This window comes from Salmo salar, chromosome 23 (genome assembly GCF_965601325.2).
Source record: "Salmo salar chromosome 23, fSalSal1, whole genome shotgun sequence".
NCBI lineage: Eukaryota > Metazoa > Chordata > Actinopteri > Salmoniformes > Salmonidae > Salmo > Salmo salar.
The window spans coordinates 5,709,304-5,726,467 of NC_138313.1; the positions used below are offsets into that span (position 1 = coordinate 5,709,304).

The window sequence follows — 17,164 nt, forward strand, 5'->3', positions numbered from 1 at the left end:
ATGAGAGGTGTTGGGTTCATGCCAGACATAGTGTTTTCCTTGATGGCCAAAAAGCTCAATTTTAGTCTCATCTGACCAGAGTGCCTCCTTCCATATGTTTGGGGAGTCTCCCACATGCCTTTTGGTGAACACCAAACGTGTTTGCTTATTTTTTTCTTTACGCAAAGGCTTTTTTTCTGGCCTCTCTTCCATAAAGACCAGCTCTGTGGAGTGTACGGCTTAAAGTGGTGCTATGAACAGATACTCCAATCTCTGCAGCTCCTTCAGGGTTATCTTTGATCTCTTTGTTGCCTCTGATTAATGCCTTCCTTACCTGGTCCGTGAGTTTTGGTAGGTGGCTTTCTCTTGGCAGGTTTGTTGTGGTGCCATATTCTTTCCATTTTTTAATAATGGATGTAATGGCGCTCCGTAGGATGTTCAAAGTTTCAGATATTTTTTTATAACCCAACCCTGATCTGTACTTCTCCACAATTTTGTCCCTGACCTGTTTGGAGAGCTCCTTGGTCTTCATGGTGCCGCTTGCTTGGTGGTGCCCCTTGGTTAATGGTGTTGCAGACTCTGGGGACTTTCAGAACAGGTGTATATATATACTGAGATCATGTGACAGATCATGTGACACTTAGATTGCACACATGTGGACTTTATTTAACTAATTATGTGATTTCTGAAGGTAATTGGTTGCACCAAATCTTATTTAGGGGCTTCATCGCAAAGGGGGTGAATACATATTCGCGCACCACTTTTCCGTTTTCTTTTTTTTCCTACATTTTTTTAAACAAGTTTTTTTTTTTTTTTTTTCACTTTGTCAATTTGGACTATTTTGCCTATGTCCATTTACATGAAATCCAAATAAAAATCCATTTAAATTACAGGTTGTAATGCAACAAAATAGGAAAAACACAGAGGGGGATGAATACTTTTGCAGGCAAAACGACACTGGGCCAAATGTGCGCCGCCCTATAGGACTCCCAATCACGGCCGGATGTGATGCAGCCTGGATTCGAACTAGGGACTGAAGTGACGCCTCTTGCTCTGATATATAGTGCCTTAGACCGCTGCGCTGCTTGGGAGCCCTTCAGTTGGTCTTTTTCTTGTTATCTTTTAAAAATAGTCGTGTTATTTTGGTCGTGGTGTTCTTAGTTTAGATTTGTGTTACGGTTCCTGTCCGTTAGTGTTCTGTATTTTGTCATGTTCTGTGTTTTGTGTGGACCCCTCTTCAGCAGCTAATGGGGATCCGAATACAAATCATAAATCATATGCTGAACAATTATAGCCTCCTAGGACTTTCTCTCTCTATAAGACAGGGATGTAGACCCGCGGACCAATAAAAAACAAAAAAAAGATTGTATTTTCATTTGTTTGGGGGGGAAATTCAATCGGAGTGTCAATTTACTGTTGAGAGTTAGTATAATAGATGCACCAAGTGCAATTCCGAAATTTGGTTGTGCATCAGCAGTCGCTCAATTAGCCCAGCATAATTTTTTGTTGTTGATTGGCCAGCTATCTAAACTTGTAAGTAAGCATGGTCGAATTACCGACTGGGGTTGGCCCATTGATAATCAGTTATCATATTAAAAACGGCAAACATTTGTCTCCACCCTATGTCAAAATGTGTAGAATTGCAGGAAATTGGGGGGGTGTATTCATGTGGATACGTAGACCCACAAGCCACTGTGGCCCCTCATGATGAGTTCTGTTTTTTGGGGGAGCCGCACCCCCATCAAAGTAGCCCATCCCTGCTCTAAGACAATGGGTCATAGAAATGGCTCTTGACGCCTAGGTGGGATACCATGTGACCTCTCAAGACTAAAAAAGCACTGCTCCCCTCTCAATTAAATTCAAAGGTTTTTATTGGCATGGGAAACATGTTTACATTGCCAAACATGTAAAATAGATAATAATCAAAACCTCTCTCACTCTCTTATCATTGTCTTCTCTGCCCTGCTCTGAGCTCAACAGCTTCTCAAAGGAGGGAAGAAGAACCTCCATTTAGGGGCCTTAGCAAGAAATGGTAACTGATAAGAAAGGGAAAGTAACTTTTCAGGACAGAATACCTGCAATTTAGTACATTTCCAATTGTGACTGAAGAGCCCAAGTACAAGCAGTCTCAGTGGGGACTTAAGACATGCAGGCTGTATCACAACCGGCCGTGATTGGTAGTCCCATAGGGCGGTGCACAATTGGCCTAGCGTTGTCTGTGTTTGGCCGGTGTAAGCCGTCATTGTAAATAAGAATCTGTTCATAACTGACTTGCGTAGTTAAATAAAAAAAAAGACTTAAAGAGCTAGTGAAGCCTGAACCGTACACATAAGCTAACCTTCTTCAAGGAAAGGAGAAGTAACTCCAGATCATTGCCTGTGCAACATCAAGAAGAGAGCCATCAGACAGAGCAAACAGGAACACAACTCAAGAAGGAGCACCATAAGGAGCACAATCCAGAGAAAAAGAAAAAGAACAAGCACAAGGACACTCAACTCGAGGGAAAGGACACACAGCCTTCCTCTTTTTGTTCTCACCATGCGGCCTGAACAACCAAGAAGCCACAGTAGACTTTGATTACAGGCTAGAGTATAACTTTCCTTCAATATTCATATATTCTCGAGGTCTTCACTTATTATCTTTCATTCTATTTTCTATCCTTGTTCATGGTCATTGTTTTGTAAATATTTTTGTTAGTGTAATTAAATGTAGATTGTATAAATAAATTGTGTTGTCTAATTATTCTGTTACAAAGTGGGCTCTATTTGATTCTCAAATAATTCATACCTTCTCGTAAATCAATTGTTTACTATTATTCAAATTTTTGTCTTATGTTAAGGTAACTCGTAAGTCAGGTCTTCTTGAAATACCATTTTTGTCCAATAACGGACTTGTGCCCCAATTATTATAAAAAATGTTTCTTATAAAAACAAGAAGTGACGCAGTCAGTCTTTCCTCAACTCTTTGCCAAAAGAGACGGCATGCATAGTATTAATAATAGCCCTCTGATTACAAGGAACAGCAAGACGTGCCGCTCTGTTCAGGGCCAGCTGCAGCTTAACTAGGTCTTTCTTTGCAGCATTTGACCATATGACTGGAAAACAATCAAGATAAGATAAGGACTTGCTTTTTTTTATCCTTTATTTAACTAGGCAAGTTACAACAAATTCCTTTTTTCAATGACGGCCTAGGAACAGCGGGTTAACTGCCTTGTTCAGTGGCAGAACGACAGATTTTTACCTTGTCAGCTCGGGGATTCGACCTTGCAACCTTTCGGTTACTAGTCCGACACTCTAACCACGAGGCTACATGCCGCCCCGCTTTGTGGAGTGTGGTGTCAAAAAGCAGAGCATCTCTTTTATTACAGACGGACCATTTAAATCTATACGTTTTGACCGTGACCGTTTACAATCTAAGGTAACACCAAGTAATTTAGTCTCCTCAACTTGTTGAACAGCCACAGATGGGAAAGGTTGTGTACTGTAGCTATAGGTCTAATTAGCATTACGGTAATTGTCCTCTCATAGGGTAGTTGAAATGTTTTATGAATGAATAAATGGGGTGATGTGTTATTATTGTGCCTGAGAGCATCACTGACTGCTGCTGAGAGGTGTGTGTGTGTGTGTGTGTGTGTGTGTCTGTCATTTAGACACCGAGGCCAACACCACCCCTCGACATAGCATCAGCATCCATGATGTTTTGTTGTCATTCTATTAGTGTTTTTTCTTCTCTCTCTTTCTCCTTTCCTTGAACATGCTGTAACAATCTCTCCTTTTGATCTCTTGATAGATATTTGACTTGATGGATGCCAAAGCTCGGCAAGATTGCATCAAAGAAATAGATCTCCTAAAGGTAAATAACCAGAGAGAGCGAGAAAACAATTGATCTGTACCAGACGCCTGCATGCAAGTGTGTTTGTGTCTTTCTCTGTGCTGTGTGTGTGCGCCTCTCTCTCTTTTGTGTGTGTGTGTGTGTGTGTGTGTGTGTGTGTGTGTGTGTGTGTGTGTGTGTGTGTGTGTGTGTGTGTGTGTGAGACTCCTCCAGGCTTACATTGACTCTTTTTTTTTTTTTTTTTTTTTTTATGCCCAAAACATTTCATTTTTTTTCTCTCAGTATTGTTTAGAAGGGGGGCAATAGTGGATCGCCATGGAAATTTAGCAGACTCCCTTGTGTGTCTTTTGATGTTTTGTCCCCCCCCACGCCCCACCCCACGCCCCTCATCTTTTTGTCTTTCTTTTGTCTTTCTTCTTTAAATGAAGTGTTTTCATTGATCAAACGACCTTAAACATGCGTTGCTTGTCTCTGGTCTCAAAAGCTAACGAACAAATTAATGACAGGTTGAATAACTCCCTCTGTCTAGGTGATCAGAGGTGTGTTCTCCAGGTTGATAGCTAGCTCTGTTCATAACACGTTACTCTCTCTTCCATACACACCTAGCACACCTCCATACACACCTAGCACACCTCCATACTCACCAAGCATTTCGCTACACCCGCAATAACATCTGCTAAACATGTGTATGTGACCAATAAAACTAGATTTGATTTGGATTTGATGAGGTCTGCATTAGCCAACCACAGAGGAGACTGGTGTTATGCCAGGCTTAGCCACATGCCCCCTCTTTTCCCCTCCCTCCATTTCCCCCTCTTTCCTCCATTCTAGGGCTCAGGAGACTGATGCACAAGATATGTCACTCCATCTCTCTCCCTCACGCCTCTCTTTATCCCTCCTCCGTGAGTGTGTGTGTGTGTGTGTGTGTGTGTGTGTGTGTGTGCTTTCTCTGCTCTGTCTCTTCTGTGTGAGTGCTAATGGTTGTGGTGGTGAGTTCCAACATTCTGGCTGTGTGTGTGTGTGTGTGTGTGTGTGTGTGTGTGTGTGTACTGGGCAGGGCTAACAAGGCCAGATTGTGAACGGGGGAATCCAGCCTTCCTTCCATCTATCCATCCTTCTACCCCAGTAGACAGGACAACACGACACACAGCCAAATCAGAGTAATGAGATGCACACTGCCATGGGCCTGACACACACACATGCTGGCATGCACGCTCACAGTCTTCTGTCTGTCTATCTATCTGTTCATCTGCTTTGTAAAGTGTAGGCTAGATGATCCTGTAGTCCTGTATGGGTCAGTTGGTAGAGCATGGCGCCTGTACCACCAGGGTTATGGGTTTGATTCCCGGGGCCACCCATACGTAAAATATATGCACGCATGACTGTAAGTCGCTTTGGATAAAAGCGTCTGCTAAAAGGCATATACTGTATATACATTGATGAATGACTGTCTATACTCTTAGACTCAATTTAAATTTGCTTTATTGGCATGACGCATTGATACATTATGCCGAAGCACAATGTTACTCGCTCACTCTCACATTTCTCTGTCCATCTCTCAGCCTTTGTGTTGTAGTTTATGTCCATCCAACCCTTACGTGAGTTCTGGGAGACGAGATGCAGTACACCCCCAGCCCAGTCCCAGTGTCCGGCTCAGATTCAATTACTCCAGTCTGTTTCACGGGCAGTCCTGAAGCCTGCTCACATTAACCTCATTTAACCTGAACTAACTGGACAGAAGCCTGGCCCTGCCTGCACACACACCCTGTAGCTGTCCAGGCCTGGAGCTGGGGAGCCAGCATCTACAGTCATATCTCTTAGCATGGCCAGGGTCTTCATGGGTCAGTGTGAGTAGGGGAGGGGGGGCACGGATGGCTCTCTTGCTCTGAAATGACGCATCACAGAGCTGCAACCCTGATCCAAAAATACGTCTGCTGCAGTGTGTGTTTGTTTGTGTGTGTGTGTACAGTATCTATACATTGCTTCTCCTGTGGATCAGTTCACAGAGTGAACATTTCTTTAATCACGTCGGAGCAGTGTCATACCGCATGCCTGGGCCCCGCTATCGCTGCTCACATCACAGCCCCTGACACGCAACACGTCTACTCTAGCTCTCTCTCACTCTCTCCCTCCCCTCTCTCTGTCTGACTGCACCTGATGTGGTTAGTCACTTATTGACCGATCAACAGGAAATAATCGTTTGAGAAAATGAGAGGGTTTTTCTAGACGTATTTATTTCTCCGCCAGCGGCGCGTTGAGAGCTGTGTGGAACAGCAGCCTGTTGTAATCAGACAATGGTTGTTGTTGACATGTCACACTGCTCTGTCACACACAAGGACAAAGCCGTAGCCTTCTCATTCAACTACGCGGTTTCTACACCGGCGTAGCCAGCCAAATGACCGACAACATTACACATTACAGGAGCACCTGATAATGGTTATTTGAAAGGATTTCAACACTTTAACATACTCGTTGTCACATTGTGTTGTATGTTATACCTGTGTAAGAAGGGGTCGTTGGTCGGAGACTTGGGACAAAATATGTGTTGATTTCACAAAGCTTCACAAACCCTGGGAGCTAGTTAAAGTCATTGTTCCCTCATCTATTCTCTCTCGCACGCTTTCTCGCTCTCTCTCACTATATCTCTATTTTTTCCCCCCTCTCTCTTTCCCTCTCTCACCATCTCTCTCTCGCTGTTTCTCTCGCTCGTACAGCAACTGAACCACCCGAACGTGATCAAGTACCATGCGTCATTTATTGAGGAGAATGAGCTGAACATTGTGTTGGAGCTGGCCGATGCTGGTGACCTCTCCCGGATGATCAAGGTAAGATATTTGATGCTCCCACACAGGTCAACCTTCCTCACTGGAATGCACCCTGGTGATCTACCACCCTGTTGACCCGCTGAAGTGATGATCTCTGGTGCTGATCCGCTGGCGATCCGCTATAGTGATGGTCCACTCCGGTGATCATAAACAGTAGGCCGCTACGGTGATCTTCTCTTATGGGGATCCGCCCTGGTGATCTTCTCTGTAGATCTACTCTGCTTGATTTTTTTTTTTTTTTTGCTTAACTCTTATGTCAAATGTGTTTGCCTGCTGTAATCTCTCATACAGTACTACTCTCCACCAGAACCATGTATGTATGTATGTATGTATGTATGTATGTATGTATGTATGTATGTATGTATGTATGTATGTATGTATGTATGTATGTATGTATGTATGTATGTATGTATGTATGTATGTATGTATGTATGTATGTAAAACCCTGGGCAGAGCAGCCTCTCCATGTATAAATGATGCCTAGCCAGGGTGTATCTGAGCATCTCAACAAGCCCTTAGCACTCATCTACTGCAGCTCTCAATGTCCAACCATCCAATGCTGTCTCACACTGCAAATTAGGACAGCACGATTAGCACTGCCTGCGAGAGATACCACATGGCAGGCTACACACACTACACGCACACACGGGCACAGACATGTACTGACACACACACGGACACACAGGTCTTCCTTCGCTCCTGCCTCATGCCCTCTCTTGAAATGATTTGTTTTCCTAATTAAACTGTGCCAGTCCAGAGGTTGGCGTCATGACTACGAACCTCCTCGCTCCCCCTTCACTGCCCTGCCGCAATATGAAGTAAATACACCATTCTTACACTGTGGTGCCCCCCCCCCCTTCTCTCCCTTCCTCTCCCTGGCACTTGCCCTGACCATCTCAGGATTCTAATAAAATCAAATGGTACTTGATTTGCATGCACTTACAGAATATTGCATGTGCAGTTTTTGCAGTGGAAGGCATGGAAGGCTTTCTTCTGCTTCCCCATTGACATCAAACACTTCTCTGATATGCTAATGTGGGGCAAGGAGAAGAATGGCCCACCATGCTGCCTTTGTTTGGATGTGGGCCAAGGTCTCTCTATTTCACACACATGCACCTACGCAAGCGCACACACATGGACGCACGCTGGGACAGACGCAAGCACACACACACACACACACACACACACACACACACACACACACTGACAGATGCATGTGCACAGATGCACGTGCACACACATACTTTCTTGCTATCATTCCTGTTCACTCTCTCTTTCTCAACTATTGTTCCCATTTCCTCTCTCTGTTTCTCGCTATCTTTTCCGTTCCGTCACTCTCTGCGCTCCATTTTGCTAGTTTTTGCCAATCAGTATGCCATCCAGCACAGCAACAAAGCTAGCTCGTCAGTTCATTTCTCACCCGATTGGCTATTACGCTGCCCTAGCTGATAGTTTGCATAAACTTTGTCCCATCACTCGGACCATTGATTTCCGGTAATCCTGTCGCACAGTGGCCGTTTCTGTGACCTCTGAATCAGAATGAAGTCATAATCGACCGCTAGGAGCTGCTGGGAGGTTGAGACGGTTAGGGTTGCGGGAATTGTGTGTTGTGTAGTTTGTGTGTGACTGGTTTACATATATGTAGGAGCTATATACCAGATGTGAGCGTTTTGAACATAACACCAAATGCCTTTTCTCTGGTTCTGAGAACTCATGTGCTTTCCATCGCAGCATAATGAAAATGAGAAGGGGCTTGGTATGAGAAAGAAAGAGGGAAGGGGGGGGGGGGTAGAAGGAAAAAGGGACAGAGAGAGGGGAAAGAGAGAGGTCAGGGAGAGGGTAGCGAGAGAAGCAAAAAGGGAGAGGTCTGCATCATATTAACGATGAAGTCAAATACATACAGAGGGACTCGAGGGGCTTAGCTAGTTAGTTGTGTATGTTAAGCTTGTGTATGTTGTCTGACATTGTTGTGCTGTGTGTATCTATGCAGCACTTCAAGAAGCAGCGGAGGTTAATTCCAGAGAGGACAGTGTGGAAGTACTTTGTCCAGCTGTGCAGTGCGCTGGAACACATGCACTCCCGACGGGTCATGCACAGAGGTACTACACGCACGCACGCACGCATACACTTAAACTTCAACTTGAACTATGTACCCTGTCCTCTCTACAGATATAAAGCCAGCTAATGTGTTCATAACAGCCACAGGAGTGGTGAAGCTGGGAGATCTGGGACTAGGACGATTCTTCAGCTCTAAAACCACCGCTGCCCATTCTTTAGGTAAGACACACACTCGCACGCACAAACAAACAAACACTTTTGTTTGACTATCCTTGTGAGGACTAAACAATTGATTCCCATTCAAAATTATATTTTTCTTAAATCCTTACTCCTAAACCTAACCTTAACCCAAAACGTAACTTCTAACCATAAACCTAACCCCTATGCCTAATTCTAACCCTAAACCTAACCTCTAAGCCTAAAATAGCCTTTTTCCTCGTGGGGACCAGCAAAATTAAGCCAACTAGTCCAATTTTCATGGATTTACTATCCTTGTAAGGACTTATGGTCCCCACAAGGATAGTAAAACCAAACACACACACACACACACACACACACACACACACACACACACACACACACACACAGTAAGGGGGGATGTGTTTCATTAGCTGGTGCAGCCCAGAACCATTTGTGTGTTATAAAGCTGGGGGGTTTAGGCCTTCTTATGGCAGCTTAGGGGCTGCCACCTCTTCATTTGCCAGTTTGTCACTTCCTGTTGCCTTGACCTCTGACTTCTGAACTTTTGTCTGGGCGGAACCTGTCTGAAACACACCTCGCCTCTGCTGCCGGATACACAGTGGTGGAAAAAGTACCCAATTGTCATACTTGAGTAAAAGTAAAGATACCTAAACAGGAAATGACTCAAGTAAAAGTGAAAGTCACCCAGTAAAATGCTACTTGAGTAAAAGTCTAAAAGTATTTGATTTTAAATATACTTAAGTATCAAAAGTAAATGTAATTTAAAAATATATACTTAAGTATCAGAAGTAAAAGTATAAATAATTAAAAATTCCTTATATATGGCAAACCAGACGGCACTATTTTCTTGTTTTTTAATTTACGGATAGTCAGGAGCACACTCCAACACTCAGACATAATTTACAAATGAAGCATTTGTATTTAGTGAGTCTGCCAAATCAGAGGCAGTAGGGATGAGCAGGGATGTTCTCTTGATAAGTGGGGGAATTGGAGAATTGTCCTGTTCTGTTCAGCATTCAAAATGTAACAAGTACTTTTGGGTGTCAGGGAAAATGTATGGAGTAAAAAGTACATTATTCTCTTTACGAGTAAAAGTTGTCAAAAATATAAATAGTAAAGTAAAGATACCACAAACTACTTAAGTAGTACATGAAAGTTTTTTTAAAATTAAATACTTTAAACACTGCCGATACACAGCTCTGACTGCTGTAAAACAGTGGCCGGCTGACACTGGCACTTGATGTGTGTTTGTGGGTGTGTTGTTGTGGGGATTGTGCCACTTGTCAAAAATGCTCAGTTAACATATTCTCACACTCAAAAACTTGCCCAGGACAGGATTTTCTCAAATAAACATGTAATGAAAATTACCATTTTAATTAAGAGAGAAATTCATTACACAATTGTAAACTTTAAGACCCACACTGACAGTGTTCATTTCATTTGGAAAACACAAACCACAGCGCCCTCTTCAGGTGGTCTGTGAGTAGGCTGCTTCTTCAGCCCCTTGGTCAGGGTGGGAGAGGAGAGGAGCGTTTGGTTTGGTTCATTCGGATCCCCATTAGCTTTTGCCGAAAAGCAGTTTCCTAGGGTCCACAAAATAACATAACACAGCAAGTAGCAAAACAATGATACACTGATAAATTTAAAATACAACGATATACAAATAATACAACTAAAGAATAATGTGTGTGCTAGAGTATGTCTGTGTGTGCGTGTCATTTCACTGTCCCTATTGTGCCATGAGATGTTGTTTTTATAAAGAAATGTAAAGGGAATTTTGCCATTTGCTTCTCTTTCATTATTAGATGTTTTATACAAAAATATGATGCTTCACTGTTCAATGTTGTCATTTCACTTCTGAGTTTTTCCACTTTGCTAGTGAAATAGTCATTGAAATGATTGGCAATATCGAAAGGCTTTTTATAAATGACCCATCAACTTCAATGAACGATGGAGATGATTTTGGTTTTCTGCCCATGATATCATTTATGGTACTTTAGTCTTTTCCCATTGAGTTTTATGTAATTTCTTCTTCTTTTTGTTAAGTTTAGTCACAACATTTCTCAATTTTCAGTATGTCAACCAATCAGCTGAGCAGCCTGACTTGTTTGCCACCTCTTTCGCATAATTTCTTTGGACTCTACCATTTTTCAATTTGTCATCAATCCAGGGGTCTCAGTTTTCCAGCAAATGTTTTAACAGGTGCGTACTTCTCAGTAGTAATTGTACAAATACTTCCAATGCTGCATCTGGATTCAGTTCCTCATACACATCAGACCAACATACATTTTTTACATCTTCAACAAAACATTTTGTGTGATCTATTATAAATTACTTTAGGCCCAAACTTTGGCATTTTGGCTTTCCTTGTTATTGCCACAATTGTATGGCCACTACAGCAAATGGGAACTCATATTTCTTTGAAGCAAAGTTCTGCAGCATTAGTGAAGATATGATCAATACCTGTGACAATGGATGTCACAGATCCAACACAATTGGTATTCACTCTAGTTCGTTGAGTTACAACCTGGGTCATATTATAGGCATTAGTCACAATTAGAAGCTTCCTCTTGAGAGGACTGCTAGTTGTTAACCAGTCAATGTTCAGGTCACCCCGAAAGTAGACCTCTCTGTTAACAGCACACATTATCAAGCATTGCACACACGTTATCCAAATACTGACTGTTAACACTTGGTGGCCTATAGCAGCACCCCAAAAGAAGAGGCTTTAGATGAGGCAGGTTAACTTGCAACCATAACAATTAAACACAATTTGACATGAGATCCTCTCTAAGCTTTACAGGAATATGGCTTTGAATATACACTGAGTGTACAAAACATTAGTAACACATTCCTAATATTGAGTTGCACCCCCTTTTGCCCTCAGAACAGCCTCACTTCGTCAATTTGTTGAAAGTGTTCCACAAGGATGCTGGACCATGTTTTGTCTTCTTGCCAGGTCACCCTCGCAAAATACGTTTTTAACCTCAATGGTTCTTACCTGGTTAAATAAAGGTTAACTAAATTGTTCCCACAGTTGTGTCAACTTGGCTGGGTGTCCTTTGGTTGGTTGACCATTCTTGATTCACAATGGAAACGGTTGAGCGTGAAAAATCCAGCAGTATTCTTGACACACTCAAACTGGTGTGGCTGGAACCTACTACCATACCCTGTTCAAAGGCACTTACATCTTTTGTCTTGCCCATTCACTCTTTGAATGGCACACATACACAATCCATGTCTCAATTGGCTCACTGCTTAAAAGTCCTATGTCATGGAAAGAGTGAGTGTTCATAATGTTTCATAGTGTTATACAGCAACACCTCCCCCATAGGCATTCCTGTCTTTTCTGCAGATGTTATATCCTTGTATTGCTACTGCTGTATCATCAAAAGAATTCTGTTAGTGAGTCTCAGAGATGGCCAGTATATGACTGTTATCCGATCTTAGCACCTTTCTAAGGCTACATGTATTAATATGGGCTGTTATTAGCCCTTTTCTAGGTAGCTTATCAGAGATAGACATAATATGGAGGAAAAAATATATATAACATAAAAATAAAAACATTGCTTGGCTAATAGTCAGTCAATCAGGTATTTATGAGTGTCATTTGGTGTATGTGTGTGATGTTGGGCTGAAGCTACTGACCCGGAAGCTTGGCTCTCTCACTCTTCCCAGGTTTTTGTGAGGGAGGGTGGGCAATGAGCTTGTCGTAGCGGATGTAAGCAATGTCCACACGCTCTCTGGCAGCTTCCATAGCTGGGATAAGATCTTTCTGCCTCTGGCACAAAGCTTCAGAGAAGTCCTCGTTGAGGAAGATGGGGAGAGGGGAGGAGAAGAGCAGAGCGGTTCAGAGGCTAGTTTCTCCACAAAGGGTTAATCTCCCCCACGGGCATGGAGACCCAGAATCCATCCATTCCCTAAAGCCTCTCTTCTCCTCTCCATTCGGCCCTCACCTTTCTCTCCATTGCTCTCTCCCTGTCTCCTGCTGCCTCTTTCGTTCTCTTTCCCTCCCTTTTTTTCCTCACTTTTTCTTTTCTCATCTCTTTCTTTCTGCCTCACTGTCTGTCCATGTCTCTTACTCAAGCTCTCCTTTCTGCTCTTGCTCTTTCTCCTCCATTCTCTCCTCCCTCCAACAAATTTTCTCACTCTCTCTCTCCTTCCTTCCTTCCTTCCTTCCTTCCTTCCTTCCTTCCTTCCTTCCTTCCTTCCTTCCTTCCTTTCCTCTACCTCCGTCTCTTTGGGAAAATCTCAATTGCGTACTCCTCGCGTCGTCTCTCCCCGTCTTCTTCTCGAAACCCATTGGATGAGAAGCCCCTCTGACCTTCTCCCCCATTGGGTTTTGAGAAGGTGAGGAGAGAGGACGCCAGGAGTAATCAATTGAGATTCTTCCTTTATCTTTCTACATCGACCTTCTTTCCTGCCCCTTTTCTCCCTCATACCCCCTCTCCCCTATCCTTCCCTCTCCCCCCTTTCTCTCCCCCTAGCCCTCTTCATCTCTCATTCCCTCTCTCCCTCCCTCTATTCCCCTTTCTCTCCTTCTCTCCCCATGTCTCTCTCTGCATGGGGGCGGTGAAGTTTGTGTGTGTGTGTGTCTGTGAATCCGCCCGTGTGTGTCTGTGTGGGGTGTAATAAGTCAAACCACCCCAGTAGAGCAGGGAGGTGCTGGCTAGATGGAGGTCCAGGCTTAGAGTCTGTCGGCTTTCTTGCTCTAGCTCCCTTTCAACTCTTCACGCACACACACACACACACACGCACCACACATCACCAGGTTCCAATAGATTGCTACCATGACAATATTCTCTTCTCTTCCCCGAGAATGCATCTCAGTTGTCTTAACGATTTCTAATAATGGAAATCAATCCCAACATGACTTCTAGTTTATCTGCATGAATAAATGATTGTGTTTTAATTGGGAATGAATGAATGCTGACTGAGGCACTGTTGCTCTGCTCCTCAATACAGCTATTAGCATAAGAGAGGGTGATGATCTTTAATCAGCTGGTAATGAATGTTAGGGGAACGCTGTTCAAACAGCACCAGGAGACCTCCGTAGAAACGCGCACACGCAAGCGCACACAGAAACGTATGCGCGCATGCACACACCACCAACCTGATGACCTGGGCTCTCGCAAGCCAGCTCTCTCTCTCTTTCTGTCTTTTCTCTCGCTCATTCACTCTTTCTCATACCTCTCTCTCTCTCTCCCCCTCTCTCCCTCTTTCTGTAGTTGATGGTGGAAGTGAAGGATTATTTTTAGAGTTATAGGTCACAATTCATTATAGAGACCTCACATTTACCGATAAAGAAATGTTTTCGCAGCCCAATTAAAAAACACTAAAAAGTGCTCACTTTCAATTCTGCACTGAAAGACATCAACTCTTTATCGAATTCCCCGTAATAGGTTTATTAAAACGAATTACCGTCATTTCCGGACTATTAAGCACACCTGAATATAAGCCACACCCACTGAATTAAAAAATATATATATATTTTGAACATAAATAAGCCGTACATGTCTATAAGCCGCAGGTGCCTACCGGTACATTGAAACAAATGAACTTTACACAGGCTTTAACGGAACACGGCTTGTAACAAAAATAAATAGGCTTTAATGAAACATGGCTTGTAACAAAAATAAATAGGCTTTAACGAAACATGGCTTGTAACAAAGAATTAGCAATAAGCTTTAGTTGTCTTTTTGCACTGAGTCAATTCCTCACGCTGCTATTTCCAACGTCTTATCATCGACTCATTAAGACCAAGCTCCCGTGCAGCAGCTCTATTTCCTTTTCCAACAGCCAGATCAATCGCCTTCAACTTGAAAGCTGCATCATATGCATTTCTCTGTGTCTTTGCCATGATGAGGGTGACAAAATGACTACCGTAATCAGAATGATGGGATGTTTGAGAGCGCTCGATTTAATCTAAACAGTAAACAAAAAAGTTGTTTGACCTTAACCCGTTCGGCAATTTCATTGGTCTAATGAAAGCTTCATGCCTCCAAAAAACAGAGCATGTCACAGAATGTGTTTTTTTGGAAGAAAAAAAATTGAAAGCGGGAAAAATCCATATATTAGCCAGCCGCGTCATTGTTTAAGCCGCGAGGTTCAAAGCCTGGGAAAAAAGTTGCGGCTTATAGTCCGGAATTTGCGGTTCATTATACATTGGAATATTTCCCCTCAACATGTTAATGTGTGTGTTTGTGGACGTGTTTAACTATGCTTGTGGACCAGATGTCCCCACAAGAATATTAAATGAACGAAAAGTTGACCAACTGGGGACATTTTGTTCGTCCCCACAAGTTCAAATGCTATTTGTAGGGTATTTAGGGTTAAGGTTAGAATTAGGTTTAGGATTAGAATTATGTTTAGGGTTAGGAGCTAGGGTTAAGTTTTGGTTTTCGGGTTAGGGAAAATAGGGTTTTGAATGGGATTGAATTGTGGCTCAAAAGCATTAGGAAGGAAAGAAATTCAACAAATTAACAAGGCACACCTGTTAATTGAAATGCATTCCAGGTGACTACCTCATGAAGCTGGTTGTCATCAAGGCAAAGGATGGCTCTTTGAAGAATCTCATATATAGAATATATTTTGATTTGTTTATCCTCTATGGGCTAGGTGGGACGCTAGCGTGCCACCCGTGGTGCACTCCATCAACAGCAGGTGCATTTCAAGAGCGGCAAATTTGAATCCAAATAAATGTCAAAATTCAAATTTTTCAAACATACAACTATTTTACACCCTTTGAAAGATAAACATCTCCTTAATCTAACCACGTTTTACGATTTCAAAAAGGTTTTACGGCGAAAGCATAAATTTAGAGTATGTTAGGACAGTACATTTACAAGAGTTGTGTGTAATGTTTTGTCAATTCAAAGACAAGGTCACCAAAACCATAAAACCAGCTAAAATGATGCACTAACCTTTTACAATCTCCATCAGATGACACTCCTAGGACATTATGTTAGACAATGCATGCATTTTTAGTTCTATCAAGTTCATATTTATATCCAAAAACAGCGTTTTACTATGGCATTGATGTTGAGGAAATCGTTTCCCTCCAATAACCGGCAGTCAAGTCAGCGTCACAAATTAAATAATTAAAATTAGAAAACATTGGTAAAATATTATATTGTCATTTAAAGAATTATAGATTTACATCTCTTGAACGCAATCAACTTGCCAGATTTAAAAATAACCTTACTGGGAAATCACACTTTGCAATAATCTGAGCACTGCGCCCAGAAAAATACGCGTTGCGATACAGACTAGACGTCATGTTGGGGAGATCTAAAATCGAAAATACTATGTAAATAATCCATTACCTTTGATTCTCTTCATCAGATGTCACTTCCAGGTATCACAGGTCCATAACGAATGTAGTTTTGTTCAAAAAAGCTCATCATTTATGTCCAAAAATCTCCGTCTTGTTAGCACATGATCTAAGCCAGCCGGACTTCTCGTCATGAACGAGGGGAAAAAATATATTTACGTTCGTTCAAACATGTCAAACGTTGTATAGCATAAATCATTAGGGCCTTTTTTAACCAGAACATGAATAATATTCAAGGTGGACGAATGCATACTCTTTTATAACGTATTGGAACGAGGGTACCCAACATGAACTCGCGCGCCAGGTGTCTAATGGGACATCATCGTTCCATGGCTCTTGTTCGGTCAGATCTCCCTCCAGAAGACTCAAAACACTTTGTAAAGGCTGGTGACATCTAGTGGAAGCAATAGGAAGTGCCAAAATATTCCTCAGCCCCTGTGTTTTTCAATGGGATAGGTTTAAAGGCAATACAACACATCAGGTATCCACTTCCTGTCAGAAAATGTCTCAGGGTTTTGCCTGCCAAATGAGTTCTGTTATACTCACAGACACCATTCAAACAGTTTTAGAAAATTTAGGGTGTTTTCTATCCATATGTAATAAGTATATGCATATTCTAGTTACTGGGTAGGAGTGGTAACCAGATTAAATCGGGTATGTTTTTTTATCCAGCCGTGTCAATACTGCCCCCTAGCCCTAACAGGTTAACACTTTTTTTGGTTACTACATGATTCCCTATGTGTTATTTCATAGTTTTGATGTCTTCACTGTTATTCTACAATGTAGAAAATAGTACAAATATAGAAAAACCCTTAGAGTAGGTGTCCAAACTTTTTATTTGTACTGTAGCTCAACCACCTGTATATGTATTTGGTCTCTCTTTCTATCAGCTATTTTCCCCCCAATCATGCTCACCAGCGCCCTCTGTGGTGCGGCA

At 42.4% G+C, this 17,164-nt stretch overlaps 1 protein-coding gene across 6 annotated transcripts in view; it reads left to right on the forward strand.

Moving 5' to 3' along the window:
- Positions 1-17,164, forward strand: part of nek7 (NIMA related kinase 7) — a 140,092-nt gene that overhangs the window by 101,449 nt on the left and 21,479 nt on the right. For 4 of the 6 annotated variants that reach the window (XM_014168702.3, XM_014168704.3, XM_014168703.3 and 1 more), the window contains 4 exons: positions 3,769-3,831; positions 6,525-6,635; positions 8,626-8,734; positions 8,805-8,912. In XM_014168702.3, the coding sequence (XP_014024177.1) occupies positions 3,769-3,831; positions 6,525-6,635; positions 8,626-8,734; positions 8,805-8,912 (391 nt within the window). 6 annotated transcript variants of the gene reach the window in all.